Source organism: Dothidotthia symphoricarpi (genome assembly GCF_010015815.1).
Source record: "Dothidotthia symphoricarpi CBS 119687 unplaced genomic scaffold P153scaffold_14, whole genome shotgun sequence".
NCBI lineage: Eukaryota > Fungi > Ascomycota > Dothideomycetes > Pleosporales > Dothidotthiaceae > Dothidotthia > Dothidotthia symphoricarpi.
This window is the reverse complement of record NW_022985021.1, coordinates 148844-167260: the sequence shown is the minus strand read 5'-3', so window position 1 is coordinate 167260 and position 18417 is coordinate 148844. Positions and strand designations below refer to the sequence as shown.

Here is an 18417-nt window from a genome sequence, read left to right as displayed (position 1 = left end):
TACCCAATAGATTTGCTCTGCTCAGACATCTGCTTGTGCATACTTTGTATCCCATGCTCCTGCAGGACGGAAAGGTCCAGGACTAAGCTACTTCAGTCCTACCAAAGTGATAGCCTGTCAAACATGTACCAACACAACAAGATAGACATTTGATGCTTTGAACAGACTATCCTATGACGGGGTGGCGTAGATAACTAGGTACGTACTCCAGTCTTGTTTTCAGTGAGAGTCAGTGATTCGCGTTTCATCGTAGGTAGCCTATCACCGTGGCGATCGTCACCTTATCCACTGGTTAGATCTCTTAGATCGCGGGACAGCTGATCATGATCCTTCTTACCAGCCCACTGTTTGTCTTCATCAAAGCTGACTGATAGGGAGGATCCTTCCGGTGCCACTTTGATTGGTTGATAGGTCCTAGTACAAAGTGCAGGATGATGCATTCTCAGGATGGAGGATTCACGCGTGCCCCCGCTAAGGATTCAACACAGTCTAACTTGTTTCGCTAGCGATAGGAGTAGGATTCCAAGCCCCCCGACATCGAGAATAGAAGTACCCGCAGGCAATCTCTGGAGGGACGGGATGCGCCACTTTTCCCATGGGGCACTTGCTAGGCACGACATGCCGCTGCTGTGCCTCCATACCTCCTTTCGCATGCATCAAGGGAGGCTGTCTCACTTCCACGCAGACCTTGTTCTAGACCGCTGTCCCAGCAACAGATCAGTCGTCCTAGCGGGCTTGGAATGACTGACTAAGTGCATGCTTGTTGCTATCACCATAGTCCTGGACAGGGGCTCGAAGTCCTTCAGCAGTCAAGATGATTGATTTTTCGTGAAGGTTGTGAATACTATACATGGAAATTCTAGCTTGTACTAATGTCAGCAGGTGTCACTTACCGTCCTAGTTCGGTTGAAATGTGTCAAAACTCTGGGATCGACGCAGGATTGAACACGGATATGGGCGCAATTGTGATTGCATCTACTCCGTTGGCACCACATAGAACCATGCTGGATTTATGGACACATTCAACGGTGCCGGCATATGTGCCGTTTTGGACATGTCGACGATAGAGCATCGAATTGACACGACACGTAGGACCTCCCGGTTACATCGATGCAGAAGACTCAGACGTATTCAAAGCCATGTTAAGCGGATAAACTAACGGTAATTAAGCATCGACGATTGTCATCCGGCTGAATTTAGCGTGAGGGGCTGATGGACTTTACCAGTGTTAGAGAGGTGCCAAAACAATATGCCCATACATAGACAGCGCGGAACGCCTTCCCTTTCGATCGTACCCCAGATATGGCACCTGACGATCCACTTTCGCACGTACAAGCGCAGATAAGATGCGAGATGGAGTGGCTGGAGGCCGAAGAAGCAAGGATGCGGCAGTATCAAGGATTACTGATGAGATCCAGTGCGGGCCAAGAGATGTGAACGACGGCACACACCTCTCAGCTCCCTGATCAAAAGACCAACGCCACAAACAAGTAAGACATGTCCAAGTCAACCCCTATCTGTTGGAGCTTGTGAATGCAGAGAGACGTCATTCAGGATGGTACATACCTGGCTACCCGCGTCCTAGTGACTTGCAATGTCTCGTGACCGTAAGATCATGTCGTAGTTGACAATGCCACACTGTCGCAGTAGATCCGTATCTTGAACCAAGCGTGTATGTGCACAAGTCATCGATGTGAAGAACAAGAAACTCACTCTCTCAGTCTCTGTAAACCTGATGAACAGTAACCGACCGGAGACCATTTTTTGGTGGCTAAGGAGGATCCTCTTGCATCTTCTAGAAAGCTATCTCGGCAGCCCTTGTGTTGTTCAACTTCCTTGCGAAGCTTTGATGGACTTGTTGCACCAACTGACTAGCCTGCGAAGTCGAGGACGTGAAGTTCTCTGCGTCAGGGAGTTGTAATCAAGGTGCACTGCCGAAACCTGACGCAGTTGCTTTTCAAATGCACTAGAGCGTAGCACTGAGAGATAACAAACACACTCTGGATCTTAAGAATATTGGAGGTTGGGGTAGAGCAGTGGAGAATACAGACCTCTCAGTCGTGACAAAGTTTGTCTGTACCAGCCTACACCTCGACTAATTGCTGCTTGTCTTTTCCCAGGCAAGCACTTTGTACCATGAGGTCAAGGACACCTCAAACAATTTGTTCAGAGTCCAGTAACGCAAACATTGACAAAGAACATGTTTGTGTGTGCAGTGATGCTCAAATGCGCAATACGTCGACCTCGTGTATGTACAACACTGGGCAATTAGTTCGAAAGTCTATCGAAGCATACCCTGAGCGTAGTCGGCAGCATGGAGGCGACACTGGTACGTTCTCTTGTATCATTGTCGCCTTCAGAATGTCGATCGATTTCAAGCCACGTCTTTCGAACACAGCACGGACGCTAGCCGTGCAGCCACACTGTGACCAAGCATCTTGTTGCAGGGGACAATGGGATTCTTCTGGCTCGGCAGACACTGGAGGATTGATCCGGATACAAGAAGGCGATTTTCAAGCAAATAAAGATCTTTTATTCACCAAGGAGATAATGACCGAGGATCCATGTTTTGCGGGACACCAAGGGTCGCGGAACGCCGCGAGCACAAAAGAAACGTCAGTCGTACAGGAACGCCAGGGATAATGCTGGATAGGTGAAGGCGGCCCTGAACGGCTGTTCGAACTGGATACTAGAGAAGTCCCTATGCCAAATACGATGCAAACAAGAGCGTGCGTGTATAGCCGCTTGCAGCTACTTGCAGACACTCCACAAAACATACACAGTAGTGTCTGTACCGGTAGTTAAACCCTTCAATGGGTAGCGGCCCCATAGGCCAGGAACTGGGACCCGAAGCTGACAATCAAGAGTACCAACATCTCAAGAATATGGGGGCATGACGAGCGGTGCTGACAAGGGTAGGTGCTTTGAGTGCCGTTGAGGCCCTGTGAGTCGATCGCTAACGAATCTTTGAACAAACGATGCTGGGCGCACAGATAGCCAGCGAATGGATATGCAGATGAAGATCAATAGCGAACGATGGATGGATTTTCGTATAGCCGAGGCCGAACGCTAACCTTATAGGGAATCGGTGTCATGCATGGTCGGTGCAGATCAGCCCACCAACGTCTTCCGCGGACCCACCCATCGACTTTGGCTCGTCACCCTTTGTGCATCCATCAATGCGGCCTTACACTCTTCTCATTTTCTGGCAAGCCACAAAAAGCCTCTCACTCAGAACACCATGAAGCTAGCAATTTGAAATCTATTGCAGACTCGATCGGTTGCCAAACATCTCGCTGAGGCTGAGATAGAACCACAAAAGGAAGTGTGAATCACCCTTCCGACACGATGATCGCGTCTTATTCGCTCCGGCCACGGTGCCCGGTGGGACAATGCGCCAAGTCTGAGCGCGACTAAGAGCGGCAACGGTGGCCGACCCGGGCTCTAGCCTCGCGGAGTGCCATCTCGCACCACGTTCCGCCCTGGTTCTCGAGACGTTGGATCAGGAAAGCCCAGCACTCGACACTCTAGCGTCAGAATGATGTTAAGATGCGACCAACAAAGTATTAAACCAAGAGACCAACACATTTTACAGAAGTCTGAATTGTGCAAGAACTTGAACCGCCCCTTCACGTCTACCGATTGCTCTTTTCTTAGATTGTGCGGATGTAGCGTTGTGGTAGTGTTGCTTGTTCAGACACGGATCTTGCTTCCGACCTTCACGTTGACGCTAGAGCCGCCATCTACTACGCCATGGCAATCGTAACAAGGTTATTGGTTTCGCCTGGAAAACCCGGATATTTTTGAACGAGCCCATACTCAAGCCTCGTGTCAACAAAATGTACTGCGAGCTGGGTTGATGGGTGTTCACGTAACCTGCATGTTATCCACTATGTATTGCACCATGGTTGTCGGTCTGAATGAACCCGGATGTGGCGTTTTAACACCACATTTGCGGTTGCCAACATTGGTTATAAGCCACGTCGAGCCTTAGTGGCCGCGGTCATCGAGTCTGGATGCGCCCACTTCGAGCCCACTTGATTCACTATCGTTTCCCGTAGGCAACTCGATTACAACATAAGACCATTGTCCTACACTCAACTTGTTTTATCCACTTCTATTTTTCGACCATGACGACCGGCCTACTTGGAATGCAGTCTCTCGGAGGACCACGGTACTGTGATTCCCCCTTGGACCTTAAGTTGGCCTCTGAAATATCCAACCTGTACAGTACACAGGATAGTTGGGCCTGCCCTCCCCGTGGAAGTCAGCCTTCCATGACGACGACGGCTTATATGGATTTCTCAACGCCAAATTTATCCTCCTCTGATGGCCAGTTCAGACATGATTCCATGTTCCAACACAATGGATATCCAGCTCATGACGACGAGTCTTCTCACAAACAAACACTACGACGCGCGTACACCGATTTTGTCTCCAGGCCAGAATCTACCACCGTAACAGCACCCCTGGAATTCTCTGCGTCTCCAATGTTCACTGCGACAAACTTGCCAACAAACACTCACAACGCAACAATGATGACTCCATTAGTGACACATTTCGACCAACCCGACGCATCTCCCGATCCCAATGGCAATTTCTCCTTCGACGAACAATCCCATTCTACCGAGTCTCACAACTTCGTTCACCTCCCCACCGGCCACGACCAACCACCACTCAAGCAACGTCGCAGGAGTGTACAGACAAGCCAAGAAGCGCTTTCTCCGACGGAATCGCTGAGCTCAGCTGGGAGAAGGCGCAAGTCAGAATATGCAGAGCCAGGTTCAGCGCGTGCGATATACCTCGAGAAAAATCGTAAGGCTGCTAGTAAATGCCGAAACAAGCAAAAGAGACAACAGGACGACCTCGTTGAAATGGCTCGGGATGTCGAACGCCGAAACAGATTTTTGAAAGCAGAAGTAGAGCTGCTCAGGGCTGGAATGCGAGAGTTGATGGAGGTCGTGGGTAAACACAACGAATGCCCTGATTCCAGACTGCGGTCGTATGTGCAGCGCGAGGCGAACCGGCTTGTAGCTGGAAACCAACGGACGGCCGTATTCACTCCGCCTTCGAAGAGCTCATCCTCCGATGGCATGTCTCCTCACAAGACGTCATCGCCTTGAAAGTAACCAGGCTATGGGGTGTCAAGCAATGGTCACTCAAATCCATAGTGTGTTTTCCTACCAGATCTGGCATCAACCAAGCTGACAACGATGTGTTCCAGAGATGATGCGACAACCCGCACCTCTGTACCGCAAAGCCAAGTCCAAGATCACACGATCACTGGTAGATGGATGGACGCTGAGAGGTTAAAACTGCTCCAAGAGAAGGCAGAAGAGGTCATCGACAGGCTGGAACAGATCCCAAGAGAAGTGATCAACTGCGCAACATGTGCCTCGCGTTCGGGTCTGCTACGTGTACGGCTGTGTGCGCGCTAGTCAAATTCGGAAAAGTCTAGGGGACTCGACGCCTAGAGTTCGGACCGCATACTTGGAGAGGCAAAGATCGGTGGCCCACTACGAAAGAAGGGCTTGATGTAGCAACCCTGTTTCCGGTACTGCAACTGCGCCCTGTGGCTGCAGAGATTCACGTTACATTCGTGAGCACAGCAGGGCGCAGCAGTGATTGCAAAACAGTCCACACTAGTAATAATCAAATGATCTCTCGCACGATGCAATTTTCTGTATGGGAGGTAGTAATGGTGTCATATTAGTCTGCCTCTCTTTTGGAGCTGTGAATGCTTTCAACAGTCTGCCCAACCTTGTCAGCTCATTTATCCTTGGCTGCTACCTTCACTAGCCGAATAGTATCCTAATACTGCACAGATAATTCGCCAACATGGATACCAATATCAGCTGCACGACTCGATCCGTACTTCAAACCCTACCCCTCAACGCGCCCCCGCAGTAATTATCATGCTCGGCCTTCTTCGCGGAGCCACCGTCACCTGTTAGTAGAAGGCCGCGGATTCTCGGCTGAACAGTCGAAGATCTTCACTTTCAATTGCACCGGCAGAAAAGGCCGTTTCTTTCATCGCTTTCGTAGCCCGTGGTCTTCGGTTGACTGCGATTGGCTGGCAATTCAAGTAGGTACGTTCGGCTCCCGTAGCAGGCTTTTGACGCGCCATCTCCGACATTCCGCCGCATAAAAGTGACATAGATAATCGCCACGCCTACCCGGCGTTGTGGTAAGACCGACCGGAGAAGTATAGCGATGCGTATTAAGAGTTGATCGGATGTGACTGAGCATCATCTTGTTGGGTGTAGACAATCTTGCATGTTATTGGTCGTTGCGCTCAATGCCCTGCATATCGCCTTAGATCCCTCCTTATAGTCCAATATTTAGCGGAAGTATTCAGCCGGTTCAAGGGTGTATCAAACTAGTTCTTCCTCCCCAAACGTAGTAGTAAGGTTACAATTGGCGATCTGAGGTGGTTGACTAATTCGCATCAATCCTGCTACTGAGATGGGTACTTGGAGCTATATTGCCATTGGGACGCTACCAGAGCTTGAAGATGTTCGATGTTACCTGGTAATTCTACGCTGGCACACTATCACAGCGTTTTAAAGTTTATAGTGGTCTCTAGTAGTTCGTAATCTTGAACATGCGATACAGTGGACCGGAATTAGGCATTTAACAGTCGAACACTACCACGGAGTCTTCCAGAGTGGTTCTGCAGTCAGCTTGAATCTTCCAAAACCTTTTCATGTTTTGAATTTGTATAAGATATCGAAGTGTATCGCCATCAAGGATTTTATTCTGGACTCTACAAAGCATTACGTTCAATTCTGATCATCAGTCACTTCCTTCAAACTGAGACCGAACCTATCGTTAAGACTTCGCTCAGCACTATGTTCTCAACGTACATCTGGGTCGCCAAGTACGTTGTTGCTGGTTCGACCTAGCATGTCGTTATCATCAAATCTTGAATTTTCGAAGGAATTCTTTTCGCGACGCAGGTTATACCAATGCTCACTTCCTTAACCGTATGATCACTGACGTCGACGTTCAAGACGGCATAACTTCAGACCCTACGCTATCTAGTGTCAGTACCGGATATTCTGCGTTCAGGGATGCATGATGGTGTTACAACATCTTCGTTATACGGTTGTAATTTGTATGTTTTATTGAACAAAAATACATTTTGGCATGCTGGTGCACCATCACAAATGGCCGAAGAAGGGTTCTCGGGTCATACTTGACTCCAGAACGGGCATACAACACCGCATCAATTCAGTTAGCTGGTAGATGTATTCAATATATCGTGCAGCATAGTTGGCTCCAGTGAGCTTCGTTGTAGTCACTAAAGACGTAGACAACATCATACTCCATTCCCACCACTACCAGGTGCATAAGAAGTGTGATGAAAGTGCATGAATAGTTGTCGCAAAATTGGAAGTTGCATCGGATGGTTGCACAGTTATCAAAAATGCACATCCATGCATGAAACACCCCTCATTTGTTGGCATTCACACTCCGTACTCTAGATGAATGGTTGCATACTTGCTTACATTCATGACTTCTTTGCAGTCGTTGGTCCTTGATCCCTGCTAATATCAAGTCTCGATAATTTTGATGACGACTTGACGCCGACCATCATCTCCTGTGGATCATACTCGTTTACTCACCATCATGACCTGAGTCAAATTCAATCATCTTGCACTTCCCCAATACGGTCGTTCAACACAAGAACGCCAGACTCTTTCTGCCTCTCAATCACAATCCAACAGAATGAAGGGATCCTTGCGAGGTTGTTGGCGTGAGCAATGGGATGATCAACTCTCCATGGCTTGGAATCGCGCGTGTAACTATCCTACTGAGGGCCGTCGGGGCTTCTAGTCTTGGTGTTTGTTACAATCATCATGAACGATATAAAGTATCCTGGGAATAATTCAGTTAACTCTGTGTTGACTATTTATCCGCCCGCTGATCTGTTGAAGCTAAGTATTGAAGTGATCCCTATTCCGCTGCATGAGACCGCACCATCTCGCCAATGCATATATTGCAACAATCAAAACTTGGCTTGCCATGACTTGTTCGACGATGTTTCGAGCACCGGGCAGATGGGTAGAGGAATAGAGCGTTTGAAAGAGGTCGGCAAACTTTCAAGAATGGCAACGGATAGAGAAACGAAGCGGAGAGAGAGTTGCAGCTTGCCAATGGACTAAGAACAGAGTATTCTCGTCAACTACAACAATTTTGCCTTGCCGTAGACTCCAAGTGATCTACCGTTTGAATATCTTGGGGCTGGGCCGCGGCCAATACAAGTCTGGTGTTGTTCTTCGAAGCAATAACCGCCAGACTGGAGATTCGAACAATACTTCGAAAGACACTCAGCAAAGTGAGCCGAATGCGAGGGCGATCTGATTAAGTTTTGCTGAAAGCGCGGTGGATGATGCGAGAAGTCCACCGCTTGGTACAGAAAGAGGCGGATGCAATAGAAGCGATCAATACACGGTTGAACAACGAACGTAACTCCATGATGGCGAAACACGGGAGTGCGATACCTAGATGGTGATGTACTCGTATGCCGCGACTCATGAAGACAAGGGGGTAGTGGTTGTGCTCCAGCTCCTAGTGTTTATCATGTGTCGCGGCCAATCAAGCCATCTAGACAACTCCGCTGTTGTCGCCAATAGCTGCTCGGTTGCGTAGAGAATACGTTGCGGCCATTCGGCGATCCACCAGATTGGGTATCCCTGCGCCAACAGTGCAGCAAAATAAGCAGTGATAATACAGGCGACAGGGTTGTGTGAGGATAGGAGCTTCATGAAACGTTCTGGCAGGTTCCATCCCCAGCGCAAAAGAAGAGAATAGCAGTCACTCTGTGGAGGCATATGTCGAAAGCGTAAAGCAGTCGCGTGGAGCTCGCTGGTGGCACTTGTGCATGCTCTCTTGTCTTCGGAATTAAGAAGAAGTTCGGTCAACTCGTTCAGACGTAAAATTTCCGGAACCTCATATCCCTTGGCTCGGTCGTCCACAGATTTCAACGTTTCATCACCCAAGACCATTGCGGACATCTCAGCAAACACAGTAGTGGATCCAATCTGATCCCATTGCGGATCGAGCACTACTTTGACACCTTGAAGCAACATGAAGCAGTGGTGAAGAGAGCCAATCGGATCTTCCGGTTTCTCTAGCTGTGCTGAGGCAAGGTTGTAGGTGACCAGAGTCGACGACAATGAGAACATAGGAACGGCTGTCGCCACAGTCGGCTCTTCGAGAAGTCTTCTATGCGTCTCCAAAGCTCGACTCATGTGCGAATCGGCCTGGAGAAGGAGACTCTGCCTGTCGCCGGGCGGTGCACTAGCAGCTTTGTGAACAGCAGACAAGGCAAGCAGGCCATGGAGCAGAAAAGGATGCTCAAAACCTAGCTCGACCATTTGATTTTGCCAGAGATCATGTTTCATGGGAACATCGGGATGCAATGATTGGTAACACTTCGATGTCCAATGATGTAGTAAACGCATATCCGGGATAGAAAGATCGAAACTGTCTACATGCTGTGTTGTCTCGGGACTACTGACAGAGATATGGCTGCCTGGGTTTGATCGTGGTGAGGGCGGATAGCTGTCTGGTATTGGTGGCCATGTGCATTGTACATCAAGACGAACACAGTTGGCACAGCGGGGACGTGCCTCATTGCACTAGTGAGCGTAAGTAAAACTAATCGGATACTTGTATAAAAGGTCCGATCGGCTGTTAGGCAGATCTAGAAACTGACTTGACGTACTTTGGTGTGACGTTGTTTGCACTGGAAACAGCCGCGACGCGACTTTGTATGCGTTTTGCGCTTTCCGACGCGTTGGTCTGGTTCGGTCATGTCGTTGGTTCTCGAGTCATTAGACCGATCGAGAGGTGATGCTATGGTGAAAGTGAAGTCGACGAGTGTCAAGTAGCCCAAGAATGTGGATACATGTTATGTAAGCAGCTAGTGTGACGCGTCGAGCTGCTACCAAACTCTGCGTTATCTTTGCATCATTCGCAACTGCATCTGTTTGGATAATAAACGAGGCTACTCAATTCGATGTGGTGACTATGTAGAGGTGACACGAAACGTCTTTATGTGGATCAGTAATCGGTGGATGTTTCAGTTCGAGTTTGCCAAACTCTCTCAAGCATACACAGAAGCCCTGCCAAGCCATCTCGTTGCTTTTTGTTATTAACTCGTGTCAATTTTCCTGGCCCCCAACCAACATAATAATCCAAGTAACTTAATCCCAACGCCTTAAATCCGCTTGCGCATCCGCATCTCGCCAACCCACGTTCTCTTTACTCATTTGCTCCAAAGCATTGAGCTTTCTGGAGGCTTTTGTCGCTTGGGGTATGGCAGTCAACGCTGCAGTCGGCTTTTTCGCAAAACGCTTGTCGAGGGCTGCTTGTTGTTTCGCACGCATCTCGTCGCATGTCAGCTGCAAGCCGTGAAGTCTTGACGTCTTGCGTCGACCCACCTCTTCCAAAGCCTGGGCCCGCTCCTCCGCACTGATCGCCGGTTCAGGGGTTTCAACAGGCTGTTGTGATTGGCTCTGTCCCATTTTGAATCCACCAGCGCGATTTTAGGATGGGATCGTCAGGAGGGAACGTTGAAGGTGTTAGATTTCAAGTCTAGTAAAAGGGCAGCGGTGAAAGACCTCGAAAGTGCGAACGATACGTGCGGAGGTTTGCAGCTTTAACTGTTAAAGACCAGACTGCCTGATCGTCTGTGCCACCAGGCACCAGCAGCACGGTCCTCAATACCATTGACTCGTGCAAGAATGTCAAGGATCACTTGCGAAACTACCTTGTGATCATGTTGATAAGAAGCATTCGAAAAATGAAATTCTTAAGTCTTGTAGGTTTTTAATAGCACAAGTATCACTACCACAATTCGCTCTTGCTTAGTCACACTAACGGTCTCGAGTGAACACGTGGGAAACTCTTCACTGTCAAACCTATTTCTGACCGACGAAGTTGAGTCTATGTATTCAGGAGTTGAAAACAAGAAGAAAAACAATCGCCAAGTATTGTTGAGGCGCCTGCCGTGTAAACAGTTCAGTCGCCAACAAAACATGTGAATGCAATTCGATGATCAGTCTATCCAATGCTTCCACTCCCTCAATCTTCTCCTTACACTTCCGTTTCCGCTTCTCCTCATATATTCCTCTACGCTGACACTCAGACCTTCTGTCAATCTATGAGTGCCGATTGATGCGCGGTCGCACGACTTGTAGATTTATTGTATGACGCCTGATTGTAAGTTTGTGCATCACCATCCTGACTGTCGTATGTAGCATTCCGAAGAAACTCTACAAAACCTCCCCTTGACGAGAACGTCGATGTTCCATTGAAAGTATAGGAGTCTCTTAATTCTGTAGATTTGTAGATAGATGGACTGCCAAGTCGAGTGTCATAGGGGGGCGATGAGCTTGCCTCTGACTTTGAATATAAAAACATCTACGTCCAGCATGTACCTGCAAAATCTGGTCCGTAGTTGTCCAGCTGTTGAAAATAATACTCTTCTCTACACTTTCTACAGCTGGTGAACCATCAAACCCATCTTCCGCCGGCCGTAAGTTTTTACGTCATATTCTCGCGACTGTAAGTGTCAGGATCTTGGAAGCGGGTTGCATTAAAAACGTTGAATTCTGGAATTAAGACCTGTTTACTGAGCCGTTTGGTTTTAATCATAGTAATGAACTATTTTCTCGAAACACTATCGGTGAAAGTCAGTGTTTGGTGAGAACAAAGCACTGTTAGGCGAGAGGGCGTAAATTGCAATAAAGATTCATCATTTCGATTAACTCAGCCGACTTATTGGGAAAGCTTCACGTGTTTGTAGCAATATTCAAGTCAAGCTTGTGCGATGAACAAAGAATGTTTGGTGCGGATATTTGGATCAGGAAATCCAAAAAAAAAGATTAATCGTCAGTAAGTACTCGCCATCTCATGCAAGTGATCAATTGTTGGGAAAAAGATGCGACAAGTACCAAAACTACCGAGATGGAGATCTAGATTGAGGTTTTTCGAACTAAACTAGCATTACAAGATGTATTTTCGTACTTATCCCCGCCTCTGGATTAAGACACCGCAACTCAGTGGCATTGATATGGCAGTGTAGCTAGAGGATATCAGGACAACTTTGGGACGGATATCGATGCGACTGAGTGACGTCACGGGAGAGAGCAACATCAAGCTCTCGCGCAGATATAGCTTATATTTCGTAAACCAACACTTTCTCTATTTTCCATACAGACATAGTCCTTGAAGCCCTTGCTTGTAGCTCAAAGCACCCAAGATTTCAGTTCTTCTATTTTCCTTCTCGACTCTAATTGATCATTTGTTAAGGCTCCACGGTCCTTCAGCAAACGCATACATTGATCATGATTGTAATCGATCGCATAGTCAAGTGCTGTGCTTCTGTAGTTGTCTACCCTATTGATCTCGATCTTTGTGGGATTTAAAGAGAAGAGTCGCAGAAGGTATTCAACGACATTTGAGTGCCCTTCAGAAGCTGCAGCCGAGAGTGGCGTCTGGCCGTGCCGACCGGGGCGATCCGCATCGACGTGTTTCTCAAGGAGCTGAAGCACCTTGAGATTTCCTTCTTCAGCCGCAAGAAAGAAGGGCGTACAGCCTTCCACGTCACCCCTGTCAATAGCTTGAGGGTCTATAACTTTGATCAGGCACTCAACAATATCCGAACAATGCTGTTCCGCAGCCAGGTGCAATGCAGTCCTATTATCATAAGAGGACTGACAACTTAGACTTTTGGCTGATATATGACAAAAGAAGTCGACAGTATCCAGGTGTCTGTTTTTGACCGCAAGGTGAACGCAGTTCTGTCCGTCTTCGTCTGTTATTTCTTCTAGAAAGAGCATAAGGTTCAGTGGATACGCCGTTCGCAATTTTCGAAAAACTTCTGTATATCCTTTTCTAGCCGCGAGGTGGAGAGGATGTGGATACGACGATGCTTGCTTGATCCATTCGGTTCCATTAATCTGCAGTATCTGATCAAGCAGTGCGTAGCCTTCTCTGCCGCAAGCTAAGAACAAGGCTGGACGACCAAAGAAATCCTTCTCTGTAAGGGCAGATTGTGGCCAAGGTACACGGAGACCTGCGTCGTGACCTGCGAACCAAGGTGATCGACCGAAACAGTCCACTCGTCCGTCCCTACGAAGATCTTCCATTATCTCAGGACTTTCCAGTGACGACTTCGGTAAGAAAAGCTGAGTCTTTAGTAAACACAGTTTGGATTTGCCTATTTCGTCGAGTTTGAACTTGCAGAACACAGCTTCCCATGTATCCAGAAGATGTTTCCTGTTTCTGAGAGTTGTGGTTTCGTCATGTCTGGGGTCTACGGTGATAGCCACTATACACGCAATTCCATAATGGCCTGAATCCTCGTAGCGTGCAACAATGTCACTGAGACTTCGTTTACAACATCCAATGTCAAAATTAGCGGAAAACACCTGCTCAAGGATGAGTCGTGGCATCTTCTTGAGTAATGATTGAATGGTGTCAGTAACCTCCTTGTAAGTGGCCCAGAAATCATCCATCCTCTCAAGCATGTTTTCCCCTGGTAGGTAGTCGAACAGCTCGTCCGATTCTTGCCAGATTGTGAATAATTCTTTGGTTGCCATTAAAAGAAGAACTTGTACCGCAAGCAATATGAATCTAGAACGATTAGTTCAAAACAAATTCCCTCTTGAGAATCAACTCACGCTTCATGAAGTTGTTCATCTTTGGCCTCGGTTATGAAGGTCGTTTCAGGGGATGTATTTGGTGTGAGAGGATTCATTGTTAGAAGTGGTATTTTTCGTTGTGCTGGAGAACAATCAAGCTCCTTTTGGGAACACCGAAGACACTTCTCACTAGGCCACGACCTTTGCTCAGGCAAACACTGAGTTATATTAGAAATGCTTTAACACGTATTACAGTCATATATACCTTGACTTTCGCCTTTCGACAGAAAGTGCAACTGAGATAATTCAGCTTTCCGCGGGGCTTGCGTCTTGGGCGAGGCGCAAGTTTGATGTCCATGGATGAAGATGAGGCGGATGCCATGATCGGGCACAACAGCTTGGAAAATGTGTGTTGCTCGAAATCCAGAACGACACGGATATTTGGTCAAGGCAGGAGAATTGTCCAGTGATATATGCGACGCATATCAATACGAGCTGGTGAGCTGACAGCTGCGGCCCCATGCCAAGATACGTTGTGCAGCCATCGATTTGAGAATCAGCCAATCGGGGGTGTACAGACGGTCAGGGTTGATCTTAACCCAGGGAGCCTCCTCGTGGTTTATCGGGAAGCTAGAAGCAAGCCGAGTTCTTTAAAGCATAAAAGTGCAGCAACGGTATGTGGATAAATGACACAAACAAGGTGGAATTATACATGTAGTAATGAAGGCACACAGTTTCTATCCTGATCGTATATGTAGGTGTTGCAAGATTTTGCTGTACCTTACTTCCAAGAGAGAGCTTGAGGAGTGTCCTGTGCTGTGACGTAGCTATACAGTCACTCGCATAATTCGACCAATTGTAGCCTATTCGCACTCAGTCCGAAATTGACAACAAGCCTAACTCAGCCAGGTTCAATGCATGTACCGAGCATGCAGTTAGAACTCAGCCTTCTCGTTCACGACCAATAGTCCTCCAAACGCACTGAACGCACTCAACACCTTCGGGTTCATCTCAGACTGCAGCAGACACACATATTTGTGTACCAAGTGGGTCAAAAACCAAGAGATGCCGCCGATCTGACAACGTAACCAATCGCAGTGAATTAGCCTTGCGAATAGCAATCCAAACGCACTGAACGCACTCCAACTTCAGGAGTTTTTGGAGGCGGTGATACATGGACGTGCTTAGGTGTTGTCGGCCTTGATATAAGCCTGACATGTTTGAAATTCGACAACGAGGTTGTCTAAGAAATGGTATAAAGCCAAGATGGCTTCAGCATTCATTCATTTGATCATCAAGCTACCCACATCATCAATCACTTTCGACAGTTTCAGGCCTCGTCATCATCTTGCGTTTCAATTCCCACAGCCCGCAACCCGCCCATATCAAACGAGCATGTCGACCGTTGCTTCAATCGTAGCCACCGCCTCTCCACCCATTATATTTCGAAATCCGACTCAAATCATGGAGCCCAACACGCATTCTACCAAGAATGGTTCTCAAGATGCTGCTAACATGTCAGAGGCGGTCTTCGCCGGATTGGCCCTCTTGGTTGCGCTCATCGCACTGGTCGTAGCGCTTCTGCATCTACGTCACGAACGCAACAAGCGTCGTCAGACCTATGAAGTTCAAGTTGAGTTGGCAGAACTATAGGCTGAAATATCTGAGGTACGGTCAGTCGCGCTTGTGGAGTACATGGACGTATTTAATGGTCAAACAGCGCATACGCGAAAGGTTGCGGCGGCGGAAAGAATCCAGATCGCATAGTTGAAGTCCTACTGAAAAACAAATTCAGTCTGGGATGGAAGCTTAGTGGCGTCTCGGTCCAGCTTGCGGACGGTGAAGAGTAGTCCATGTCGTGTGGAAAAGACATGGTAGGGATGAATCGTACCGTAGAGGAACGTGGTCGTTGAGATGGCACATATGCAGCCAGTGTGCCGCAAACGTTGGTTTATAATTTTCCAAACCTCAGACTTATCAACATACCACTTCAGCCCAATTTTTTAGGCGTTATGTTGCAATAGATGCTGTGGAAGTCGACTCAATATTGTGTTGTCGTGGTGCTGTGGCAGTAGACCCAATATTGCGTTGTTGTTGTGACGATTTGCAATCTCGCGAACTCGCTCTATGACTGGATGTGTTGGGTTCCAGAAAGTAAGTTGTAGTATCAATTTGACGCATTCTGCCTCTCCCTCAGCAGCTGCCAGAACCATAGGTGACAAATCCAAGTCGTCGTCAGATTGAAACTGATTTTGATACATGTGCAGGCTAGGAAGGCCGAGTAGGTATGCGACCGCTTTCGTGGAGCCGTGTTTTGCGGCAACTGCAAGTGGACTGAGTCTGTCCTTAGCTCTATGGTTGATGTCGACGTTGCAGTGTCGTAAGAACTTCATGATATCGTGGTGAGAACCTTGAGCTGCATACTAAAACGGAGTGCGACCTTGAACATCCGGCACGTCGCAAGCATACCCTTGTTTTGCCAAGTACGTGACAATCTTCATATGACCTTGAGCGGCTGCGATACCGACAGCTGTACATCCATAGTCATCTTGAACGGCAAAAGTCCTCCCGTGGAAAAACGCTACAACTTCTGAGCTACCAGAAAAGGCGGCCCATAACAGAGGGGATCGACCATATCCGTCCTGCGTTGCAGCTCCAACAAAATGTTGTCTGGACCAGATTTGGGCGCAGGTTGTCTTGGTCCCGAAGATGGCCGAGAAATGAAGTGGCAATAGACCGTTCAAGGCTCTTTGGTCTACACGCGCGAGAAGCTCCAATAATTGTCTGATACTATGCTCATCACACTTTCGACAGGCCATATGCAAAGCTGTTCGACCCAAGACGTCAGCACGATCGACTTCTTCTTTGGACCATTTAACGGGAATCCCAGCGTCATAAAGAATGTTATACACAGATCTACCCAGACAATCCGGGCGCCCATCCTTCCGAAGACCAGTGGCAATTGCAGGAATCTGGAGGAATCTTCTTGGAACAAACACCTGAGACTTCGCGAAGGTCGTTGGTAGTGGTATGCTCCCATTGAGAAGAAACCGTCGTACATCCTGAAGAAATGGTTGTCTGTAAGATTTTAAATCCTCAATGTCCTCGTCCCTCCAATGAGTTTCTTCCAGCATAAGTTTCATCTGTAAGACGTATGCAAATCCTGCATGGCCAGACTTGTGGTAGAATTTGACAGACCTACGTACTTCCTCGAGAGATCGCATGTCTGAAATCCATGTGACTTTGCGCCGAAAGTAATCGCTTGTCAAGGCCAACTGAGCGTGCAAGAGTAATTTGGCGGCTCCAATCTCGAGCATCCTCAACTGCAATGCGAGACTAAAGCATTTGAAGTCATCTAGGATGGCATCGATACCAGGCATGCATCTTTCGAGGGAGCTAATATGTGGATGCCGTTGGAATGGCTTTGCCATATCGGTTGCTAGGTCTTGGAGCTCGTCGAGAGCCATGTTGACTACTTCGGAGATGCCGAGAAGAAATATCCTGTAGGTGCATTAGTCGAAGAAAGACGAAAACTGTCAACGAATGTACTGACGCTTCTTGGTTGCTGGGATCCGATCCCTCCGGTGTGCATTGCTGAGTCAGAATGAAAGGTTTTGGATTGAGGTATGCAAATGTCGAGGATTTCGCCGCTAACGGTGGTAAACTGTTGGATGGTTGCGGCGGCGCATTGTTGTGTGTCTGGACATAACGATTGATCCTAGGCTTTATCGTGCCCTTTGAACATGTGATTCCATGCGTGGTACAACGTTCACATTTCAAGGGCCAATCGCGATGCTCAGGTAGACACTGACGGTTGTTAGTTCTTGATTATTCTATAATGTTTATAGATGCTCAGCAAAGCGATGTACCTTTTTCTTACCGCTTCGACAAGGAATGCACTTGATGACACTTTTTGCCTTTCTGGAAGGCATCACTTCCGAAGTTTGACGATGTGGCAGTGGCTGCAAGATGGTTGAGTTCGGCATATTGCAATGTATTGAGATGATCCCACCAGAGTTACTGAGGAGATATGGTCAAATATATGAAGAGTGTAAGATATAGCATGAGGTAAACTCAGGGGCGAGATTGCAATAAATAAGTAAGATGGGTAAGAGAGTAAGCGATGTATTTGCGCAATTGAGGTCCTTCATGCCTGTATCCGTCAGTGAGGCGTTGTCGCATGTTGTTTGACCAATAACGCACGTGCGCGGATGCGGGTACCTGCTTCGGCGACAGGTAGCATAGCTGCAGAGAAGCACAAGCGATGCTGCAGTCCAAAACCAGCGAAGTATTTTGTTGACCAATGGCGCACGTTGGAAGAGAAGCGTCTTTCCCCGTGTTGCGACGAGAATCACCGTCCATACTCACCCCTCGGACCACTGAGCTTCACTCAGTGGTAAGCGAGTAGGTGCGTGGCACGAGTACGTCGAGGGTGGGCAGTCTCAGCCAATGGCGCACCGGTCTCATCTACCTCTCGAAGTCCCAACCTATATCGCAACGAGATGCCCCTGGAATATCACTTTCTCATGGAAAACGAAAGCATGCCTTTGCGCAGCCACCGGTGCCGTGCCTTTGTCGCAACCTGAGAATTTTAATCAGTGTAAATGCATTTAAGTCGCACGTCGAGCTGGAAGGTATGGCCACTACCACCTTCAATCAGCCAACTGTAGCATCTGGTAGGAAGACCTCCTGGATTTGCTCAAGATTTGTTCCTCATATTCCAATCCAGTATGCCACTCACACACTCACACTCGTTACA

General features: G+C 47.9%; 6 protein-coding genes across 6 annotated transcripts; 2 read left to right on the top strand and 4 right to left on the bottom strand.

The window, feature by feature from the left end:
• Nucleotides 1-4130: 4130 nt before the first annotated feature.
• P153DRAFT_387254 (uncharacterized protein) lies at nucleotides 4131-5123 on the top strand (the record flags this gene model as incomplete). Its single annotated transcript, XM_033670624.1, has 1 exon — nucleotides 4131-5123. One exon carries the CDS (start codon nucleotides 4131-4133, stop codon nucleotides 5121-5123), a length of 993 nt encoding a protein of 330 aa, XP_033521900.1.
• A 3414-nt stretch (nucleotides 5124-8537) lies between these two features.
• Nucleotides 8538-9823, bottom strand: P153DRAFT_294672 (uncharacterized protein; the record flags this gene model as incomplete). The annotated part of the gene is made up of 2 exons (XM_033663971.1): nucleotides 8538-9647; nucleotides 9734-9823. The coding sequence occupies 2 exons, from the start codon at nucleotides 9821-9823 to the stop codon at nucleotides 8538-8540; spliced, it is 1200 nt and encodes a 399-aa protein (XP_033521899.1).
• Nucleotides 9824-10010: 187 nt separating this feature from the next.
• On the bottom strand, nucleotides 10011-10627 carry P153DRAFT_368143 (uncharacterized protein). The gene is made up of 2 exons (XM_033668441.1): nucleotides 10452-10627; nucleotides 10011-10397 (listed from the first exon to the last, which is right to left on the bottom strand). The coding sequence occupies exons 1-2, from the start codon at nucleotides 10533-10535 to the stop codon at nucleotides 10215-10217; spliced, it is 267 nt and encodes an 88-aa protein (XP_033521898.1). The 5' UTR covers nucleotides 10536-10627; the 3' UTR covers nucleotides 10011-10214.
• Nucleotides 10628-12260: 1633 nt separating this feature from the next.
• On the bottom strand, nucleotides 12261-14086 carry P153DRAFT_398133 (ankyrin; the record flags this gene model as incomplete). Its single annotated transcript, XM_033671614.1, has 3 exons — nucleotides 13924-14086; nucleotides 13698-13876; nucleotides 12261-13650 (listed from the first exon to the last, which is right to left on the bottom strand). The coding sequence occupies exons 1-3, from the start codon at nucleotides 14038-14040 to the stop codon at nucleotides 12261-12263; spliced, it is 1686 nt and encodes a 561-aa protein (XP_033521897.1). The 5' UTR covers nucleotides 14041-14086.
• A 519-nt stretch (nucleotides 14087-14605) lies between these two features.
• P153DRAFT_398132 (uncharacterized protein) lies at nucleotides 14606-15311 on the top strand (the record flags this gene model as incomplete). The annotated part of the gene is made up of 2 exons (XM_033671613.1): nucleotides 14606-14704; nucleotides 14757-15311. Exon 2 carries the CDS (start codon nucleotides 14925-14927, stop codon nucleotides 15309-15311), a length of 387 nt encoding a protein of 128 aa, XP_033521896.1. The 5' UTR covers nucleotides 14606-14704; nucleotides 14757-14924.
• Nucleotides 15312-15661: 350 nt separating this feature from the next.
• Nucleotides 15662-17644, bottom strand: P153DRAFT_387250 (ankyrin; the record flags this gene model as incomplete). The annotated part of the gene is made up of 4 exons (XM_033670623.1): nucleotides 15662-15992; nucleotides 16083-17159; nucleotides 17212-17465; nucleotides 17528-17644. The coding sequence occupies 4 exons, from the start codon at nucleotides 17642-17644 to the stop codon at nucleotides 15662-15664; spliced, it is 1779 nt and encodes a 592-aa protein (XP_033521895.1).
• Nucleotides 17645-18417: the final 773 nt, after the last annotated feature.